Below are 21,711 nucleotides of genomic sequence, written 5' to 3'. Positions count from 1 at the left end.
GAATTTACATAATCGCTTAACCTATAACTAAGAATGATTTCATCTCATTTTGGCTAATACTTGCTGCTGCTGCTGCTAAGTCGTTTTAGTCGTGTCGGACTCTGTGCGACCCCATAGACGGCAGCCCACCAGGCTCCGCCATATCTGGGATTCTCCAGGCAAGAACACTGGAGTGGGTTGCTATTTCCTTCTCCAATGCATGAAAGTGAAAAGTGAAAGTGAAGTCACTCAGTCGTGTCCAACTCTCAGTGATCCCATGGACTGCAGCCTACCACGCTCCTCCATCCATGGAACTACACTCCGTTTATTACTTTTTTCTCTTATTGCACCAGTTAGGGTCTCCAGTACAAGCTTGATCAGTAGGGGATACAACAGGCATACTGGTCTTAAAATCAAATTTACGGGATGTACCTGTAATATTTCACCTTTCAGGTCAGGGAAATTTATTTTTATTCCCATTTTTCGTTTCAGTTATGTAAGCATGCTAAGTCACTTTAGTTGTATCCAACCCTTTGCGACTCCATGGACTGTAGCCCATGAGGCTCTTCTGTCCATGGGGTTCTCCAGGCAAGAATACTGGAGTAGGTCGCAGTGCCCTCATCCAGGGGAATCTTCCCAACCCAGGGATCAAACCCACATCTCTTAAGTCTCCTGCACTGGCAGGAGGTTCCTTTACCACTAGTACCACCTGGGAAGCCCATTCATTATACATTTACTTACTTGATACTAATGGCTATTTGACAATACTTTATAAAAGGATTTCCTTATGTATATAATATTTTAGATCATGATATCGTAAAGTTTTTATCATTTGATAAACGTTTGATAAAGCACTTAAATTTTGGATGATCATCCTTTGGTTGAAGCGGTAATCAGTTTCCAAGACTTGAAGCCAGCTACCATGTCATGAGAACACTCAAGTGACGATCTGTAGAACCCCATATAGAGAGAAACTGTCTTTATATACAAAAAAGAAATATGCATCAAAGGAAGCTGATGTGGGAGGGACATAGAAAATGCCATCGATAAGCCAAGGAAAAAGGCCCAGGAGAGATCCCTTCCTCCCAGCCCTCAGCAGGAACCAACCCTGCTGACCCCTTGACTTTAGACCTCCCAACTGTCTCAAGAAATCCTTACCATTTAAGGCAACCAGCCTGTGCTTAAACCGGCACATACAGAAGTCCAGTCTGAGCCACGCTGTGCACCCCCAAATCCACATCTTGAAGTCCTAACCTCCCGGTACCTCGGAGAATGACTGCATTTGGAGACAGACGTTACAGAGGTAATTAAGGTTAACTGAGGCCTTTGGGATGGTTCCTAATCCGATATTACTGGTGTCCTTATAGCAGGAGGAGATTAGGACTCAGATATACACAGATGGAAGACCAGGTGAACACATGCGGAGAAGAGAACTGTCTGCAAGCTGAGGAGAGGGGTCTCAGGGGAAACCAACCCTGCCAACAGCTCGCTCTCACACTTCCAACCTCCAGACTATGGGGAAATAAATACGTTGCTTAAACCACCCCGTCTGGGGTACTTGGTGAGCGCAGCCCCAGCAAACTGACAGGGCGAACCAGCTTGCAAGTGCGTACACAGGCCCCGGTCCAGCCTGCAGACGACTGACCTAGGCTGACCTCTACCGTCACCGCAGAGAGACCTGGAGCCGGAACCACAGCTGAGCTGCTCCTAAATTCCTGACCCACAGAAACCATGAGTTAACAAATGTTTGTTTGTCTTAAATCACTAAGCTTTGGGGTAATGTTTTTTTAACATATGATAGATAACAGATACAGTAGATTAAAGAAATAATTAAGTTAATAATTCCTCTCTTTCATCAATAAGCTCGGGGAAATACCATATGCCATTCAGAACTCAATTTGATATTATGAATACCATCTGATTTTGAGGCCTGTTGTTTTAAAGAAATAATAAGCTCTACTCTGTACTCCACTTTAAGTGCTAAAAGAGAATTCTAAGCATTATCTTCAGTATCAGTTCAGATTTATCATGCATAAGAAGCAGAGCCCTAAATAGAGAACTAATGGGAAGCTGCTGTGTAACACAGGGAGCTCAACCTGGTGCCCTGGGACAACCTAGAGGGTGGGATGGCATGGGGGTAGGAGGGAGGCGCAAGACGGAGCGACCACATACATACTTATGGCTGTCATGCTGATGTACGGCAGAAACCAACACAACCTTGTAAAGCAATTACCCTCCAATTAAAAATAAAGAAAATTTTTCCAAAAAGCAGAGCCCTTATATTTTTTGCTGGACAAACCAGAAAATTAAACTCATATATGTGGGGACCAGCAGAACTCCTTTTTTGCAGTGCTGTCTCCAGAATGGCATTCCACGATGGCCTAACAAGCGTGAGGTCTGGACCAGACTTCTCTCTGCGCTTGTATACGTTCTCAAGCAAGCAAAGGAGAGGAACAGAAAGACGGGTGAACGTGGCAGGGTCGCCCGCGGTACCTTTTGATGGCCACCAGCTCCCCGGACTCGTTGCTCTTGCCCATGAGCACGCTCCCGTACGTGCCGTCCCCCAGCTGTCTCATGGTCGTGTACCGGTTCATCTCGGAAGAACGATGCGGCGCAGGCTGTCCACGGGAAATGATGTCTTTGTTGTATATAAATATAAACGCGTCTTTTATTTTTATTTGTTTCTGCCCTTAGACCGTTGTTACTACACTGGTGACAGGTTTTGTCATCATTAAATACAGGTTCTTCCCCAAGATTCTGTAGGTTCATAAGATACAGCAGTAAGGAATCTGGCAAGGAAATGGTGCTTCCATTCTTAAGAACACCCTGTAAAAAAAAAAAAAAAAACAACAAAACAAGAATAAAAGGAATATTCATTAAAGAATCGCTTCCAAAAATTTACTGGTAACCTAGGAAAACTGTAAGATAAACACTAATTGTTAAGCACATGCCAGTAAATCACTTGTGCCATTTGGAATGACGTTCACATTTGATAGACTGATGAAAATCACTGCAGAATGCTTCATTTATTAATACATGGTACCATGTAATGAAACTGAACCCAATAAACACTGACTTAATGATGTTTGTGGTTCCTTTTTTTTTTTTAACTGACTATAATAGAATCTATGGGCTTCCCGGGTGGCTCAGCTGGTAAAGAATCCGCTGCAATGCGGGAGACCTGGGTTCAATCCCTGGGTTGGGAAGATCCCCTGGAGGAGGGCACTGCAACCCGCTCTAGTATTCTTGCCTGGAGAATCCCCATAGACGGAGGAGCCTGGTGGGCTACAGTTCATAGGGTCGAAAAGAGTCAGACACAACTGAACGACACAGCAGCAATAGAATCTATGGGAGTCCACATCAGACTGTGGAAAATCAGATTCTCCACTATATCCATTCTTAGAATCAATTTTTGCATCGTGTTTAATTTGGACTGCAATCCCTTATGTGAAATTCCTGGGCCAGATCTGTTTGGAATCCAGGTATTTGCATATGTTAGAAAAGAAATAGAGGGTTTCCCTGCTGGCTCAGGGGTAAAGAAACACAGGAGACCCAGGTTCCATCCCTGGGTCAGGAAGATCCCCTGGAGAAGGAAATGGCAACCCACTCCAGTATTCTTGCCTGGGAAATTCCATGCACAGAGGAGCCTGGCAGGCTACAGTCCATGGGGTCGAAAGAGTCCAACTTGACTTAGCGACTAAACCACCAACCACAGAAAAGTAGGAGGGTACATAACATCTCCCAAAGAGCATCTTAATGTGCCTGCAGGAGAATGTAAGAGAAGTTCACTAAGTAAAAGAAATGAAGGCCATAAGTGGCCTCACATCATCCGGGTCATATTTTATTGCAAATGAATTTGCACAAATTAATTTCTGAAAATTCATCTTTCAGAGCTTTGTGGATTTCAAAACTACAGAAAAGGGGTTGTGGATGTGTATATATTAGAAGGGTACAGGTTTTGATAGGTTCTGATTTTACTATAATTAAAAAAAATAAAACAAACCAAAGCACATAAAGCCATAGTACCTCCTTCATTACAACTGTGCAATAATTTCCTCCCACTCTTCTGTCTCAATTCAGCTTTCAAGGAACAATTTCTCATTTCATACCTGTTTATCATTCTTATGTTGCTTTCAAAAATCTATCCTCCTGCTACAAGGCTATATTCTTAGCCGCAGAAGGTAACAACGTTTGGCATTATGAAAAGACATAGTTTGTTTTAAAATGCCTTTTATAGGGAATTCCCTGGAGGTCCAGTGGTTATTCATTGTGCTTTTGCTGTCGAGAGTCCGAGTTCCATCCACGGTTGGGGAACTAAGATCCAACAAGTCATGTGGTTCGGCCGGAAAAATAAAATTAAAATGCCTTTTATAATCTGATGCTTCAATCAATGCTTATTTTTCTTTCACTGTAGCACTACTTCCACAAAATAAAATCACAGAAATTCCTTCCCTATTAGATGCAGAACTGTAGGAGCAACAAGAATATATTGTAATTGTCAAAGTACCCAAGGCTTCCAAAAATAGGCCTTTCTGCGGAAGCACAGCAGAGAAGTGCACTAAACGAGGCAGTTCCCTTTGCACGGGACACATTTGTCCACAGGAAGCTCTGGAAGAACCCGTGGGGCTTTTAAATAACAGCGAGTGTGCTTTCATTTGTCATTTATTTTACTTCATTACAGATAGCAACCCCTTCAAAGGCGCGTGAGTAGTTTAGGCCACACTAACTCTGTGGCCAGGATCTTGACAAAGAGATCTCAGTAGTAAATTCCATTTCTGTTTAGTGGTTCCTTCATCTGGCTCAGTTATGTCTTAGTAAATGGTTTCAACAAATGCCAGCAAATGCTTCCCCATTTGTCTGAAAATGAAGTTCTTTTGCAAGTGATCTTTGCATCATACATAGACACAGGTTCTAAACATAAGGGCGTTAATACAAAGAAAGGCAACATCCCCCTGCACAGTTCCTGACTAAAATGTGTATCTGGTTTCCTTAATTCTTCCATTATCTAGGTAAGGAAAGATAATTTTGAAAGCTCTTTGGGGGTTTGTTTGGTAATGCCTGTTTATCATTCTTATGCTGCTTTAAAAATTTTATTATCATCCTGCCACAAGGCTGTATTCTAAGATGCAGAAGGGGTTTGTTTGGTGCTCTGATTAAACAAAACATGGGCTACAAAACGCATTCCTTCTGATCATTTAGAAATTTATTATATCAGTATTTTTCAGTTTATTATCAGATGTTAAACTGCTTGACATTCTTTTTTTTTGGCTGCACCACACGGCTTGCAGGATCTTAGTTCCCTGACCAGGGAGGGAACCCAGGGCCTTGGCAGCGAAAGTGCCACTGAACCACCAGGGAATTCACTTGCTTGACTTTCTTTTCTAGCTTCACTCTTTAAGGTCTTTTAAGGAAATGTGCTCTTCAGAGGTTTACCAATTCTTTCTGGTTAAGTAACAATACAGAGAATATATTTGTCCAAAAGGCCACAGTGTTCATCATAGCAGTAACAATGTACAATAAAAACGCAGAGGGATTAAATGACCTAGGATCAATCAAGAGAATCAATGATGGCGTTAGTCTAATAGTTGCATTAGCCTGAAGCTATTTGGTGTTTCAGTGCATCCCCAACTTCTAAACAACCCATCCTTGCTAGCTATTACAATCACTGATGCAGCTAAAAGAACCACCCCTCTTCATTCCCAAACCGTGTAGAATCTACCCCACAGTGAAGGCTGCCCACCCCGCCCCACCCCCTGAAGATTCCTAACTCCTCATCCTAACACGGCAAGATGCTATAAACAACCTGAAAAGTACACGGAGGTCTCCCTACCCCGACTACGCCGTGGGGCTAGATCTGGCTCATGCCAATAACCTGGAAGGACACTGAAATTAGGCCAGAAACAGTGAAGGGAGAGTGAGTGAGTTGGGGAGAAGGGAGTCTAACTGGAGTTCATTAAGAAAGTTATTATTTTTACCCCACCCCCAAGTTACTGAATTAAATTTTAATGGGATAAATAGCAGCATCTTTTCTTTGCAAATCTGCTGCATATGCACAGATTATTTTGAGGGCAACACCTAAGTGAGGACAAACATTGAGGGTCTAAGAGGTAGACGGTGATTATAGGCACCTCTGCTGCTGCTGCTGCTGCTGCTGCTGCTAAGTTGCTTCAGTTGTGTCCGACCCTGCGCAACCCCATAGAAGGGCCCCCACCAGGGTCCCCCGTCCCTGGGATTCTCCAGGCAAGAACACTGGAGTGGGTTGCCATTTCCTTCTCCAATGCATTAGAGTGAAAAGTGAAAGTGAAGTCTGACTCTTAGAGACCTCATGGACTGCAGCCCACCAGGCTCCTCTGTCCCTGGGATTTTCCAGGCAAGAGTACTGGAGTGGGGTGCCATTGCCTTCTCTGATAGGCACCTCTAGAAAAGGACAAAAGAGAAAGGAGTGAAGAGGGAGCTGCCCAGGTTGGGAGAGAATTTCACAGGTAAGGGGTGCCAGGAACATGGAAATTTCACCTTGCAGTGGCTCAACCACCTGCAAAAGCGGAATGAACTGCCTCTTTCTCTTACCCTGTAAAGAGCATCAACCATAACACCACCAATACTATTATAGCATAACAGACCATGGATGCCTTCCTGCTCCAGCGTGGAAGCCCAGTTGTTTGTTCTTGTTTTTGTTTTTGTTTTGGAGTGGCTGTAATAGAAACCTCACTCCAAGTCTTCCAAAAAAAAAGAAAAAACACTGGAAACACAGTTTGTTTCAAGTGCTATAGCATAGGATACTTATATTCAGGGAAAAATAAAAGAGGTACACAGCTGTTTCTCGGCTTCTTTTGTTTGAGGGGGTGAAGATTATGGGTATGACACGGATTTTTAAAAGTCTGATGTGTGGTTCCAAGGCAATTGGAGTTTATGCAAGTTTACATACTATGCTCCCAAAAAAAGCATCAGAAAGGTCTCTTTTGAGTCATTTTAATTACAAAATAAACAGCTGTCCAGGGTGAGAAGCTGACCATTCCAGCTATCTCCTTTATCCCCCTGAAAACAAGGATAATGGCCCAATGTAGACAGGCATAGATGTATAAAGGGTTTTTTTTTTTTTTTAAATTATTCCCATGTACCTACTCACTGAGGGGCTTTCCAGGTGGCGCTAATGGGAGAGAACCTGCCTGCCAACGTAGGAGACTCAAGAGATGCAGGTTCGATCCCTGGGTCGGGAAGATCCTCTGGAGGAGGGCATAGCAACCCACTCCAGTATTCTCGCCTGGAGAATCCCATGGCCAGAGAGCCTGGCGGGCTACAGTCCATCGGGTGGCAAAGAGTCAGACATGACTGAAGGGACTTAGCATAGCACAGCATCTACTCATTGATAGACCGTGAACAACTGTTCTTATCAGTGTAGCATAGGAAGGTCCTAAGCTGATTTACTAGTCAACAAGCAGTATATGTAATTTAAAAGACAGACTGCCTATAGGTCCCCAGTTCACAGTCAATGATATTTCTCTGCAAACTACGTATATTCTTCTCTGTTTTTGTGTTGTTCCGTCGCTAAGTCGTGTCCGACTCTTTGCAACCCCATGGACTGCAGCACACCAGGCTTCCCTGTCCTTCACTATCTCCCGGAGTTTGCTCAGATTCATGTCCTTTGAGTTGGTGATGCTATCCAACCATCTCATCTTCTGTTGCCCTCTTCTCCTCCTGTCCTCAACCTTTCCCAACATCAGGTCTTCTCTGTGGACCCCTGGAAGCTAATTCTGCAAAACAGGGGTGTATTAAAAAGATTTATTTTGCACATGAATATTTCCATGTATATATTTCAACGTGGATGCAACAAGGCATAACACAAGTAAATGTAATTTAACTATGATCCTCAATTAATTTAACAGAATTGTTAGGAACTTGGAATTTTCTACAATCAAGCTACAGTACTTTCTTATGAGTTATACACACCTTATATTCTGGTTTAAGGGGAAAAAAAAATTTATTGAGAGGCCCAATTACAGACTTACATTAGATAAATACTCTTACCATTTCTCTCCCATTCTAGATGTCTTATTTTTAGCTAAGTGCACAGTTACTGTAAACTTGAGCTTTATTCTCAACAGCTTCTACCAGCTAATAAGGGATTTAGAAAGGATTAAAGACGATTAAGAGAGAGGGCAAATGAAGGGTAAACATCTGTGTCTGCCCAATCACTGAGCAGATAACCTCTCCACGTCTTCATCTTGCTTTGGCACAATCTGCTGTAATGTTATTACTCTAAGGTTGGAATTAACGTTTGTTTGTTTTTAAAGTAATGCCATAAAAATCATTCAGTTGTTTAAAAAGCAAAACAGAAAAAAGTTTTCAAACCAACCAAGTCATACGTTTACATAAATTAAAAGGGGAGCTTTTGCAATGGGAAAACAAAGATTTTGTGTTTTAAAAATAAAAGCATGGTGCTCTGTGCTAATATTCACAAACTGTTTTAAAACGAAGCAAACGCCCCCCCCCCCAATAAATAAATAAAACCCCTTCCCAACAAATAGATCAAACACCTTTGCCCAAAGCCAGCTTCTGCCTTGCCCAGGCAGAAGGTGGCCTCCTTGGGCGGAGCGAAGGGTCTCTCCTTTTCCGGTCACTCGGTCACGCAGAGGAGATGGAGGTTGGGGGGATGGGGACGGTAAAGACAGGCCGAAAGGCTGGAAAGTAACTTTTGCCTCTATTACTATCTCGACTCTAGGGATTGTTTCTCTGATTAAAATAACTCCAATACCTTTGACTCTATGAGAATTCCGTTACAATTAGAACAATTGCCTGATCATTTAAAGATTAAACACAATTACATACATATCTTTCCGTTTAGAGTTGAGATTACAAACACCTTATAAAAAGCCAGTGTTATTGCCTCCCCTCCCGCTACTCCAACCCTGTCCTTAAACTAAGTGCCCGTCTTATTTGCAAATCAGGAAGCAGTTTTCATTCCCTGACGCTCTGATTTCTGATATTTTTCCTCCCCCCCGCCCGCCCCCCACCCTCAGCAAACCAGGGCCCTTAAGACTCCGTGGGCGCAGTCCCTCCGGCCTGCGGGTACGGCTGGTCCCGGGGGACCCGCGTGTCCCGCCGACCGCAGCAGTGGGCTCGGCGAGGGGGACCCGGGGGGCCCGCTAGTCCACCCTGCGCCGGGATTCCGCTTTTACCTGGGAGCCGTTTGGGATGCACTGAATTTGGACCCAGTTTCTTTTTCCTCCTTTTTCATTTTTGTAACAGTTCTGAACTCAATTCCGCTGCCTTCTCGAGACCCGATCCCGCCACCTCACTCCTCAAAGTAGTGTCCCCTCCAGCCCAGGCACTAAAGGGAGAGGCGGAGGTCCGGGGTGAGGGGGTACGATGGGAGACTCTAGGATAGAGGTTCGGGGGTGAGGGTCTCCGAGACTGAAGGATGCCCACTGTCATCCTCCAACCCAGGACTGAACCCCGTCGTCTAAGGACGCAGGAAAGTGGCCAGGGGCGCTTCGGAGCAAACCCACCGCGCTGGGAGCGGGTAGATCGTCCCCGCCGGCCAGCCCCGCCCCTCCCCGAGTCCTCCTCCCCCTAGTCCCCGACCCCTACCGGTGTCCAGGCCCCTTCTCTCAGCAGAGGTCCACCCCGGTGGGACAGGGCGCCCAGGGGACATGCCGGGCCGCCTCGCAGGACAGGCCCGGGTCGGACGGACGGGGGCCGCCCCTCTGCCCGCTCAGGATTACCTGCCCGCGCCGGCCGCTTACCTCGTTCGCTCACTTGTGAAGCTCGGTAGTCCTGTGTGTTCCATCTCCTAGGAAACGGCGGGCGTGCATCTGCCCCCGCGCCGCCCGCCCGCTTACACCCCGCCCATAGGGCGGGGCTAAGCGAGAAGTCCCCGCCCGTGGGCGCTCGCCCCGCCTCCGAGGGGCGGGGCCTCCGGGAACACCTGGAAGCCGCTGGAGTTCCTCTTCTTCTGCTATTTCATTTGGGGCTTGGGGCAGTCCTGATTACCTTTGCACTTATTTATAAGAAGTTGGGTTGTTTGCCCTTTGTGTGTTCCCACTCGTTCTGTAGAGTCCTGATTCACTGAATCTGGTTCCCAGGCTTGTGAAGAGCAAGAGGAAGCCAACTGTTCGCCTCGTAATCCTTGCATTTTTTACTGCCTGGGGAAAACTGCACTGGATTGCAATTCTTTCTATTGGTCAACTTCTCAGATACATGTTAACTCCTGGGCCACACTTCTAAATTCATTTTCACTCATTCGCTCAAAGAATTTGGTAGCAGTCACGGTGTTCAGTTCAGTTCAGTTCAGTCGCTCAGTCGTGTCCGACTCTTTGCGACCCCATGGCAGCAGGCCAGGCCTCCCTGTCCATCACCAACTCCCGGAGTTCACTCAAACTCAAGCCCATCGAGTCGGTGATGCCATCCAGCCATCTCATCCTCTGTCGTCCCTTCTCCTGCCCCCAGTCCCTCCCAGCATCAGAGTCTTTTCCAGTCAGTCAACTCTTCACATGAGGTGGCCAAAGTACTGGAGTTTCAGCTTTAGCATCAGTCCTTCCAAAGAACACCCAGGACTGATCTCCATTAGAATGGACTGGTTGGATCTCCTTGCAGTCCAAGGGACTCTCAAGAGTCTTGTCCAACACCACAGTTCAAATCTGCCACTGTTTCCACTGTTTCCCCATCTATTTCCCATGAAGTGATGGGGCCGGGTGCCATGATCTTAGTTTTCTGAATGTTGAACTTTAAGTCAACTTTTCCACTCTCCTCTTTCACTTCCATCAAGAGGCTTTTTAGTTCCTCTTCACTTTCTGCCATAAGGGTGGGGTCATCTGCATATCTGAGGTTATTGATATTTCTCCCGGCAATCTTGATTCCAGCTTGTGCTTCTTTCAGCCCAGCGTTTCTCATGATGTACTCTGCATATAAGTTAAATAAGCAGCGCTCAGCTTTCTTCACAGTCCAACTCTCGCATCCATACATGACCACTGGAAAAACCATAACCTTGACTAGACGGACCTTTGTTGGCAAAGTAATGTCTCTGCTTTTGAGTATGCTGTCTAGGTTGGTCATAACTTTCCTTCCAAGGAGTAAGCGTCTTTTAATTTCATGGCTTCAATCACCATCAACAGTGATTTTGCAGCCCAAAAAATACTGTGGTAAATCACAAGATAAATGGGTTAATGGTGAATAAATAAATGAGTGAAAGTAACTAGCCTTGAGTTGTGAGAGAAGGGCACACTTGTGTTTCTACCAAGAAGAAGCTCAATTAGCTAGCAAAAAGGCCCATAAATTAGAAGCATGAGACATGGGGTAGTGATATACCTGCTAGCAATTATCCATTATGTGTCAAGGCTCTGGAATAATAACAGACTAGCAGGACAGACAGTCGTGGTCCTCTCACAGCTTAAAGTGAAAAAGATGCTGCTGCTGCTGCTAAGTTGCTCCAGTCGTGTCCAACTCTGTGCGATCCCATAGACGGCAGCCCACCAGGCTCCCCCGTCCCTGGGATTCTCCAGGCAAGAACACTGGAGTGGGTTGCCATTCCCTTCTCCAATGCATGAAAGTGAAAAGTGAAAGTGAAGTTGCTCAGTCATGTCCAACCCTCAGCGACCCCATGGCCTGCAGCCCACCAGGCTCCTCCGTCCATGGGATTTTCCAGGCAAGAGTATTGGAGTGGGGTGCCATTGCCTTCTCCTATTAATAAGAAGTGTTCAGTTAGATCATGGAGGTCTTATAGCCCAGCTATGAACCTTACCAGGCAGTAATGAGAGAACTATGAAGAACTTTCTACAGAGGAGTGGCATGTTCACTTTCGCATTTCAGAAAGATCACAAAAGCAGCAGTGGGCAAGGTAGATTTCAGCAGTGAGTCTAGAGGCAAAAGAATACAAAGGAGGCTATGGCAATTGATCAGGAAGAAGTGGCGGATCCAACTACAGCAGTAATGACGGAGATAGAACAAGGGATATTTAGGAGTTCAAATGTACAGGACCATGTGACTTAGACAGGTGGTGTCATCCTAGCACTGGGACCCTCTGCACCTGCCCCAGGGTGGTCCCAGAAGTTTCAGGAAGAAGCCAGGGCTCACATGGAAGAGATCAAAAGACACTGAAGCCAAAACACTCAATGGGAACTTTAGCCAGGAAGGATCCCTATGGATGATTTTCATCATCTTGAAGGGCCACAGGGCAGGGTTGGGAACCTGAGACCTGGCCTGTGTGTCAAGGAGCAGCTACTTCACTGCACTGTGTTTACACAGACTATTCAGTTCACTTCATAACTTTCACAAATAAGTCTAGAATCTGTCTTGCTTCACAGGAAGTCATAAATTATATCACCTCAAGTGTGTTTGCTTCTGTCAAAGGAATTTGTGGAGCTGATCTTTATCAATATGTTTCTAGGTTCAGCAACTTTGTTTATGTTTTATACACTGACTTAGATGATTCTATGGTAATATGATATATCATCAAATTTATGCCCAAAAGGAAGTTCAAAAGCTCTGAAAAAAAATTTTTTTAATACTAGAGGGACATTGTAAAGACAAGTGACTATTGAAATCCCAGTCTTCATTCCCACCTTTTTTCATTTATTAAAATGCGTACTTTTTGATCTGGATCACTGTGGGATACTTGGGAGGAGGTTAAAGTTTAAAAACTCAGGAAATCAATGCAGCTTTTTAAAGCATGAGAAATAACTGTAAACTTCATGTTTTAAAAACACCACACATATATACAATGGAATATTACCCAGCCATAAAAAGGAACACATTGGAGTCAGTTCTAATGAGGTGGAGGAACCTAGAGCTTATTATGTAGAATGAAGTAAATCAGAAAGAGAAAAACAAATATCATATATTAATGCATATATATACATAAACTAGAAAGATGGTACTGATGAACCTATTTGCAGGGCAGCAATGGAGATGCAGACACGGAGAAAAGACTTGTGTACACAAAGAGGGAAGGAGAAGGTAGGATGAATTGGGAAAGTGGCATTGAAACATACACATTACCATATGTAAAGCAGATAGCCAGTGGGAACTTGCTGTATGACACAGGAAGCTCAAACCCAGTGCTCTGTGAGAATCCAGTGGGGTAGGATGGGGTAGGAGGTGGGAAGGAGTTTCAAGAGGGAGTGGGCATATGTATACCTATGGCTGATTCATGTTGATGTATGGCAGAAATCAGCACAATATTATAAAGCAATTATCCTCCAATTAAAAATAAAGAAATTTAAAAAATAAAAGTAAAGACCGACATCATCAATAAAAAAATAAAAACACGACACAAATCTTTGATTGGTAAGTATAAGCTTTAATTGGCTCCATACAGATGGATACTTTAGAGGTATTTATTTAGATGTTGTTATTTACTTATTTAGTTAATTGTTTTGGGCGTATTTCCCATGGCTTGCAGGATCCTAGCTGCCCAATCAGGGATTGAGCACAAGCCCTGGCAATGAAAGCACCAAGTCCTAACCAGGGAATTCCCTTAATTTTTTAAATTCACTTTTAAAAATTCACTTTTAAAGATGGGTTTGCAAATAAACAGAAAAATAAATAAAACAAAATAAAGGACTGCCCTAGTGATCCAGTGCTTAAGACTCTGGGCTCCCATTCTAGGGGGTAAGGGTCTGATCCCTGATGGGGGAAGCAAGATCCCACATGCCACACAGTATGCCCCCCCCCGCCAAGAAAAAAATAAAGATGAATTTGTTGTAGTTTTGCTATTAGTTTTGGGGTATAGTCTTTGGATCTAGGATATAAACTTTACGCCCTATGGCCCTTCTAGAGTTCTGATGGAAGGCCTACAGGGTTTGCGGTCCCTTCCACCTTGGTGAGACTAGCGCTATGTTCCGTCTCCCTAGCCCCCAGCCTACAACACGGTTGCTCTGTTTCTGCAGTTTTTTCCAGCTGTTGCTTTAACAGTTTCCTTGGAGTCTTGTCTAAACAAGCACAGGTCAGGGGTCAGCCAAGAGTTTTAAAGTTTAGAGTTTTTAAATTTGTACCCAGATTCGGAGGACTTCCTCTCTGCGGCTGCTCTGTGGTTCCCGGCTCAGTTTCCAGCTGCGCCGGCATCTCTAGCCTCCGTTTTCCGCCAAGCCAGATGCCCTGCGGTCTTCTGCTCCGGTTCTAGCTGCCCTGCTGGTGTAGACTGGGACGCATCCTCAGGAGACACCAGACACGCCCTGTGTAGCCCTGGACGCCAGTCATCCTGGTTCTCTTCCCTCGGGGCTCCAATCCCCGCCCCCTCCCCCAATTTCTATTTGACTTTGGTGGTTTTTCCAGGGCCTTCAAATAGTTAAGCTTTATATTTGTCCAGAGTTTATAGCCGCCACCTGAAGGAGAGTTAGTTCAATACGAGCCTCTGCACCCTTTCCAGAGCTAGAAATTCAACAATTTACTTTCGAGTGTTGATACTTCAAATATTGCAGAGCAATGTTGTATTCTTAAATATTCCTATTTGTAATCTGATGGACTGACATGTAGATATGTAACAGCAAAATGGCAAAATACGTGTTCTGAGCCCAGCATAGCATCAGGATTGGCAATGGTTTAATGTTATCATTATGTGGAGAGTTCCCTTCAATAAACCCTCATCCTTCTACTTTTCGTAAACTGTGTCATCCTCAATAATCAATTTTTCAATGCTTAAACCTTAATTGATGTTTCTTTCAATTCTCCTTACAGGATGGAGTGTTGAAAAGTATGTATATTTTTAAACTACCTGCATGTTCCTTATCAAAGATTAGCAGCATATCCTTCGTTACATGATTCCTATCAAGACCGTGGCTGACCTAGCAGCCTCGAGGTTCTTTTGAGACTATATTTCACATTTTGAGCTCTTCATTTCCTAGGAAGATAAGCACTCTTGAAGAAAATGTCATTACATGGCCTTCTCAGGGCTTCCAATTGATAATCTGTTGTAAGCCTAAAATCAGTTGAGAACCTCCGAACTTCTTAGTATTTAAAATTGACAATAAAATAACTGAGAATAAACCAAGAAAAATTTAGCACTTGTATATATGTCTTGTTTTCCAAAAATTGTATTCTGTTTAAAAAATTTTTTTCATAAAGTATCTTTTTTAAAAATTGAAGTATGGTTGATTTACAATGTTCTATTAGTTTCTGGTATACACCGAAGTGATTCAGAGATAGATAGATAGCTAGAGTCTCTTTCAGATTCTTTTCCATTATAGATTATTGCAAGATAGTGAATATGGCTCCCTGGGCTGTACCTTGTTGTTTATCTGTTTTATATTTTGTAACCCCCAGTGCAGTGCACATCTGACTCTGGTGATCTCTTGGGCTGTAGCCCACCAGGCTCCTCTGTCCATGGAATTTTCCAGGCAAAAATACTGGAGTGGATTGCTATTTCCTCCTTCAGGGGATCTTCCCAACCCAGGGATCGAACCTGCATCTCTTGTGTCTCCTACTTTGGGAGCCGGATTCTTTACCAATGCACCACTTGGGGAGCCCTTGTTAATCCACAATTACTAATTTATACCCCACCCCCCGCCACCCTTTCCCCTTTGGTAACCATAAGTGTGTTTTCTAAGTCTGTGAGTCTATTTCTGTTTTGTGAATAAGTTCATTTGTATCATTTTTTAGATTCCACATATAAGCAATATCATATGATATTTATCTTTTTCTGTCTGACTTACTTCACTTAGTATGATAACCTCTAGGTCCATCAATTGCTGCAAATGACATTATTTCATTCTTCAAAAAGTAACTTTGGTGTTCCAAACAAAGGGGTTAGTGGGCCAATGACTGTTGGTGTGTTGTTCATGAGTAACTACTAGTGCTGCTGCTGCTGCTGCTAAGTCGCTTCAGTCGTGTCCGACTCTGTGCGACCCCAGAGATGGCCTCCCACCAGGCTCCCCCGTCCCTGGGATTCTCCAGGCAAGAACACTGAAGTGGGTTGCCGTTCCCTTCTCCAATGGATGAAAGTGAAAAGTGAAAGTGAAGTCACTCAGTCGTATCTGACCCTCAGCGACCCCATGGACTGCAGCCTTCCAGGCTCCTCCATCCATGGGATTTTCCAGGCAAGAGTACTGGAGTGGGGTGCCATTGCCTTCTACTAGTAATGGTACTTTATATTTGAATAGCATTTTACAACCTAGCAATGGCAAGTTTGATTGTGTGTTGATGATTCCCAAACTTGTGTCTCCAATTCTATGCCTCCATCTTGGACTCTAGACCCATATATCCAATAACCTGCTCAACACTTTACTGAGAAATCTAGTAGTTTGAACTGAACGTGTTCAAACTCAGCTCCTAATAGTCTCTCCTTGCCCCACTTCCCCAAAGTGTTCTCCCTTCAGCCATCCCTATTGTTGAGGCAGTCTGAAGCCGAGTTGGAAAAGAATTCTCAGGCACAGAGTCCTGCAGAAAGCAGTGAGTTTATTAAGGACAAAGTACAGAGTTAACAAAGGCGCTGCAAATCCAGTAGGCTGACCTCCTGTCAGACCAGGGAGAGCTAATGCTTTTCATGGGTTAGTGGCCAATGATAGACTCAAGACAAAGAAAATTCCTGCTGGAAGGCTGGTATTAGGTGATTAGTTTGGGCGTTACAGGGTGACTACCATGAGTGGGCATTTTTGCCTAACTTGGGGTCAGGAAGCCTGCTAGAGATGATTGGGGGAGGGCCTTTGGCAATGGTTACAAAGGGGCTCGGGCAGTTCTGGAGGTGACCTTGGTTCTGGTCTCTGCTTCTGTGGCCTTGGTACAGGGCCTTGCACCTGTGTCCTTGAGGCAGACTCAATACCTATCTCAGTTGATACATATCACCACTGCAAGTGTCCAGTACAAAAGGATAATTCATCATTCCTTACTCCTTTTCTACATTTTTTTTTTTTTTTTTTTTGGTCGCACCATGCAGCTTGTGAGATCTTAGGTCCCTGATCAGGGACCAAACCCAAGCTCCCTGCAGTAGAACCTCAGAGCTCTAACCGCTACACTCCTAGGAGAGACTCCATTTCTACATTTTAGAATTGATTTCTCACTTAGTTTAGAATTTCCCTTGGAGAGCACTTAAAGAGTAGGATATAATCGTGGAGACTCAAATTATATTTATGCATTCTTTTCTGGATTACCTAAAGTAGATATATTTATATTTTTGAGAACAACTTTTACATTTACAGTCCAAAGAATACTCTAGAAACTCTTTTGGAATGTCTGATGTTACTAGTCAGCAGCCATTTTTGATTTATGATCTATTACAAATACCTGAGAAATCACCTTGAAATTATTTTCCTGGCATTTGCACAACTGATACAGGTCACTGATAACATTAGTTATTCTGTCACCACTTGCTACACCCTTCAGGTTCAGCAAATGCTTGGTATAACATTTCACAGATTCAAGGCATCTTATCCTCATTAAAGAAGTGAATCTCCAGGGTCTCATGAAAATCGTGAGTATCTCTTCAGTGTTTTCCACCAGCAGTGCAGTGTAAAGCAATATCATTAGCTATTAATACCAAATAGTAGCAAAGCAGGAGTTCCAGAGCAATATGGTACATATACCATGCTGAGGAGTAGACAAAATCTTACATATATGAACTTTGCATATAATTAGTTCTCTTTTCTTCTCCACATAAAAAGTGTTTTAGTTTGTTAATACCTAATCTTGTCTAGCTTCAAATTATACTAATTAAATTTTGTCAAAACAAGCTAAGCTTTTATTCCATTTTATTAAAAAAATTTTTTATTGGAGTATTAGTTGCTTTCCTTTGTTATGTTAGTGTCTTCTGTACGCAAAGTGAGTCAGTTATATGTCAAACTAAGCCTTCAAAGTCTAAGTATTCCAGGGACTTCCCTGATGGTCCAGTGGCTAAGACTCCCCGCCCTCAATGCAGGGGGCCTGGGTTCAATCTGTGGTCGAAGAACTAGAACCCACAATCTGCAATGAAGATCATGTGTGAAGACCTGGCACAGCCAAATAAATTTTTTAAATATATAATAAAGTAGGAGTATTCTAAGCTGTGTTTTATGTGTAGGTGGTTTGTAAGTGTGACCTGAGCTCTGGTCGGGAATGAATCATGAAAGAAGACAAACAGGAGATGTGTGATGGAATCCGTATTTGAAATGTTGGCGTCTCGCCATCTGTCTTCCTTCTAGGGATGTACTGAGTCCCATTCTCAGAGGGGTGAGCTTGACCCAAGGATGCCAAGGTCCATGGGAAAGACTTGAGGATAACAAACTGCTTTTGTTTCATCTGATGCATTATTCTTCAGTCTTTTCCTCTGTATCTTAGGGAGGGTGCTTATAAGCAAACTTCTTGACCACATCCTGTTTTCTGGTTCATTTTCACTCAATTATTTCAGATTGTAAAGCGTAAGTTTCCCATGTTTCTGTACAAATCCTCTAAATAATATAGAATCTCAGGGACGTTCCTGGTGGAAGCCCAGGTTCAATCCCCAGACGGGGAACTAGATCCCAGAAGCCACAACTCAGAGTCCTCTTGCTGCAACTAAATTAGATCCTGCATGTCGCAACTAAGACCTGGCAAGGTCAAATAAGTAAATAAATAATTTTAAAAATGTAAAACCTCTGCCCTTGAATAAAAAGGAGAAATTTCAGTTCCTCGGAGAGGAAGGAACCAGAGATCAAATTGCCAACATCCGTTGGATCATTGAAAAAGCAAGAGAGTTCGAGAAAAACATCTACTTTTGCTTTATTGACTATGCCAAAGCCTTTGACTGTGTGGATCACAACAAATTGTGGAACATTTTTCAAGAGATGGTAATACCAGACCACCTGACCTGCCTCCTGAGAAATCTGTATCCAGGTCAAGAAGCAACAGTTAGAACTGGACATGGAACAACACACTGGTTCCAAATAGGAAAAGGAGTACGTTAAGGCTGTATATTGTCACCCTACTTATTTAACTTATATGCAGAGTACATCATGAGAAACACTGGGCTGGATGAAGCACAAGCTGGAATCAAGACTGCTGGGAGAAATATCAATAACCTCAGATATGCAGATGACACCACCCTTATGGCAGAAAGTGAAGAGGAACTAAAAAGCCTCTTGATGAAAGTGAAAGAGGAGAGTGAAAAAGTTGGCTTAAAGCTCAACATTCAGAAAACGAAGATCATGGCACCCGGTCCCATCACTTCATGGCAAATAGATGGGGAAGCAATGGAAACAGTGTCAGACTTTATTTTGTGGGGCTCCAAAATCACTGCAGATGGTGACTGCACCCATGAAATTAAAAGACGCTTGCTCCTGAGAAGAAAAGTTATGACCAACCTAGACAGCATATTGAAAAGCAGAGACATTACTTTGCCAACAAGTGTCCATCTAGTCAAAGCTATGGTTTTACCAGTTGTCATGTATGGATGTGAGAGTTGGACTGTGAAGAAAGCTGAGCACTGAAGAATTGATGCTTTTGAACTGTGGTGTTGGAGAAGACTCTTGAGAGTCCCTTGGACTGCAAGGAGATCCAATTAGTCCATCCTAAAGGAGATCAGTCCTGGGTGTTCATTGGAAGGACTGATGTTGAAGCTGAAGCTCCAATACTTTGGCCACCTGCTGCAAGGAGTTGACTCATTGGAAAAGACCCTGATGCTGGGAAAGATTGAGGGCAGGAGGAGAAGGGGATGACAGAGGATGAGGTGGTTGGATGGTATCACAGACTCAATGAACATGAGTTTGAGCAAGCTCCAGGAGTTGGTGATGGTCAGGCGTGCTGCCTGGCATGCTGTAGTTCATGGGATCACAAAGAGTCAGACACAACAGAGTGACTGAACTGAACGGAGAAGAAGGAACTACACCCCTCAAGTTGTCCCACTAAAGTAACAGCCTTCCTGGCATTCACAGTGGCAGGAAGGGCGAGGCCCAATCTCGGCTCCCACTACACAGCTGTGAAAGGTTCTTCCCAGCAGAACCTTTCCTCTGCTATTTTCAGTTTTGTCTGAAGCTCATGTCCCCAAACGCCACCCAGTACTACAACGCCATCTGTGCATACATCTAGGTCGCCTCAGTTATGTCTGACTTGTGACCCCATGGACTGTAGCCCACCAGGCTCCTCTGTCCATGGGATTCTCTAGCCAAGAATGCTGTATGGGTTGCCACGTGCTCCTCCAGCGGCTCTTCCCGACCCAGGGGTGGAACGCATGTCTCCTGAGGCTCCTGAATTGCCGGCAGATTCTTTACTGCTGAGCCACGGGGTACTGGAGATGACTGCAAATACTTCTAGATTTTATCACATTCCATCTGAGTCTCTTTTTCTAGCTGTATATTCCTGGTCTCTTTAATCCACCTTTATCAAGTAAGTTGGGTAGTTATACAAGGCTACTGGGCTAAGTCTTTTGGCCAAAGCTTATTCTAGATGTTTCTGTGAAGGTGTGTATTGACGTGATTCACATTTAGATTGGTAGACTTCCTATAAAAGCACGTAGCCCTCCACTCTGTGCCTGGGTCTCACAGGATCAGTTGAAAGTCTTAAGAGGAAAGACAAAGGTTGCCTGAAAAAGAAGCAATCTTGCCTCAATACAGGAGCTAGAAACCCTGCCTGAATTTCCAGACTGCTGTCCTGTGGGATTTAGACTCAGGACTGTAACATCAAGTCTTGCCAGAATTTGTAGCCTGTGGACTTGCCTTACTGATTTCTGAAGGTCAGATCTGACCGTTGTGAGCCAGTTTCATATACAGATAGATAGGTGGATAGATAGATATGGATGTGTATATTCAGTCGCTTCAGTCGTGCCCGACTCTCTGTGACCCTATGGACTGCAGCCCAGCAGGCTCCTCTGTCCGTGGGATTCTCCAGGCAGGAATACTGGAGTGGGTTGCCATGCCCCTCTCCAGGGGATCTTCCCAGCCCAAGGACTGAACTATCATCCACCTTCACTTCCTGCATTGCAGGCGGATTCTTTTACCCACTGAGCCACCTGGGAAGCCCTAGATACGAATAAGGATATAGAGATATTCTCATCTAGAGGTATATTATATTGGTTCTTACTAAATTTGTTCCACACGACTTAGCGACTGAACAACAACAAAAATTTGGTCCAAGCACCAGTTGGATCAAAATGCTATACTAGAAAAAGCCTTTGGATAGAACAAGCAGGGCATGAGGTTTTGGATACACAGAGGAGGATGTTTTTGTCCTTTTTTGAAAGGCTCTGCTCTATCGTTCCTTTGTGTGTAGGAGTCCGCTGTCAAAGCTGGGATGCAGAAGGTGGGATATTTATTTAAACAGATTCAATTTATTACAATAGGCCTTTTGGGGGGAAAGACAGGGAGCACTGACTAGCAGAGATGAGGTAAATTAGGGCATTAAACTATATTTTTCACTATAACCTATAACCAAGGGCACTGACGCCTGAACATAGAGACTGGAATAGATGGCATCTGTACATCCCCCATCCCCTCTCTGGAATTCCCTGTGCAGTTGAATTAAGGTGGGTTTTTTTTGTTTTTTTTTGGTTTTTTTTTTGCTACATCTTGGCAACAGTTAGAAATGGTCTTTAAAAGCATAGTGCTTAGGGTGGTTAAGAGAATGAGTTCAGGTGGTTTATGGAAACCTGGGTGAGGAATGTAGTCTATTTGGAGTGAACATTTCTAGGCAGAAGGCTTTTCCACCACTGTTTTTTTTTTTTTTTAATCTAGCCCTTAAGAAACATTAAAAAAGAGAATGCTTATTTTCCGCAGGCAGAGGCCCCCATAGGTAGCCAGGTGGCGTTTTTACTCAACAGTGCCCTTCTGATTCATCAGTGGGGCAGCACAGATGGCTGAG

General features: G+C 43.9%; 1 protein-coding gene across 3 annotated transcripts in view; it reads right to left on the bottom strand.

Moving 5' to 3' along the window:
* Positions 1-2,573, bottom strand: part of MAK (male germ cell associated kinase) — a 41,385-nt gene extending 38,812 nt beyond the window's left edge. For all 3 annotated transcript variants that reach the window (XM_068961025.1, XM_068961026.1, XM_068961027.1), the window contains exon 1: positions 2,473-2,573. In XM_068961025.1, coding sequence (XP_068817126.1) covers positions 2,473-2,573 — 101 coding nt within the window. The remainder of the gene's footprint in view (positions 1-2,472) is intronic.
* Between the last annotated feature and the right edge of the window lie 19,138 nt (positions 2,574-21,711).

The sequence above is a fragment of the Capricornis sumatraensis genome, chromosome 22, assembly GCF_032405125.1.
Source record: "Capricornis sumatraensis isolate serow.1 chromosome 22, serow.2, whole genome shotgun sequence".
NCBI classification, from domain to species: domain Eukaryota; kingdom Metazoa; phylum Chordata; class Mammalia; order Artiodactyla; family Bovidae; genus Capricornis; species Capricornis sumatraensis.
The sequence above is the reverse complement of the archived record's forward strand: the minus strand, read 5'-3'. Positions and strand labels throughout refer to the sequence as shown.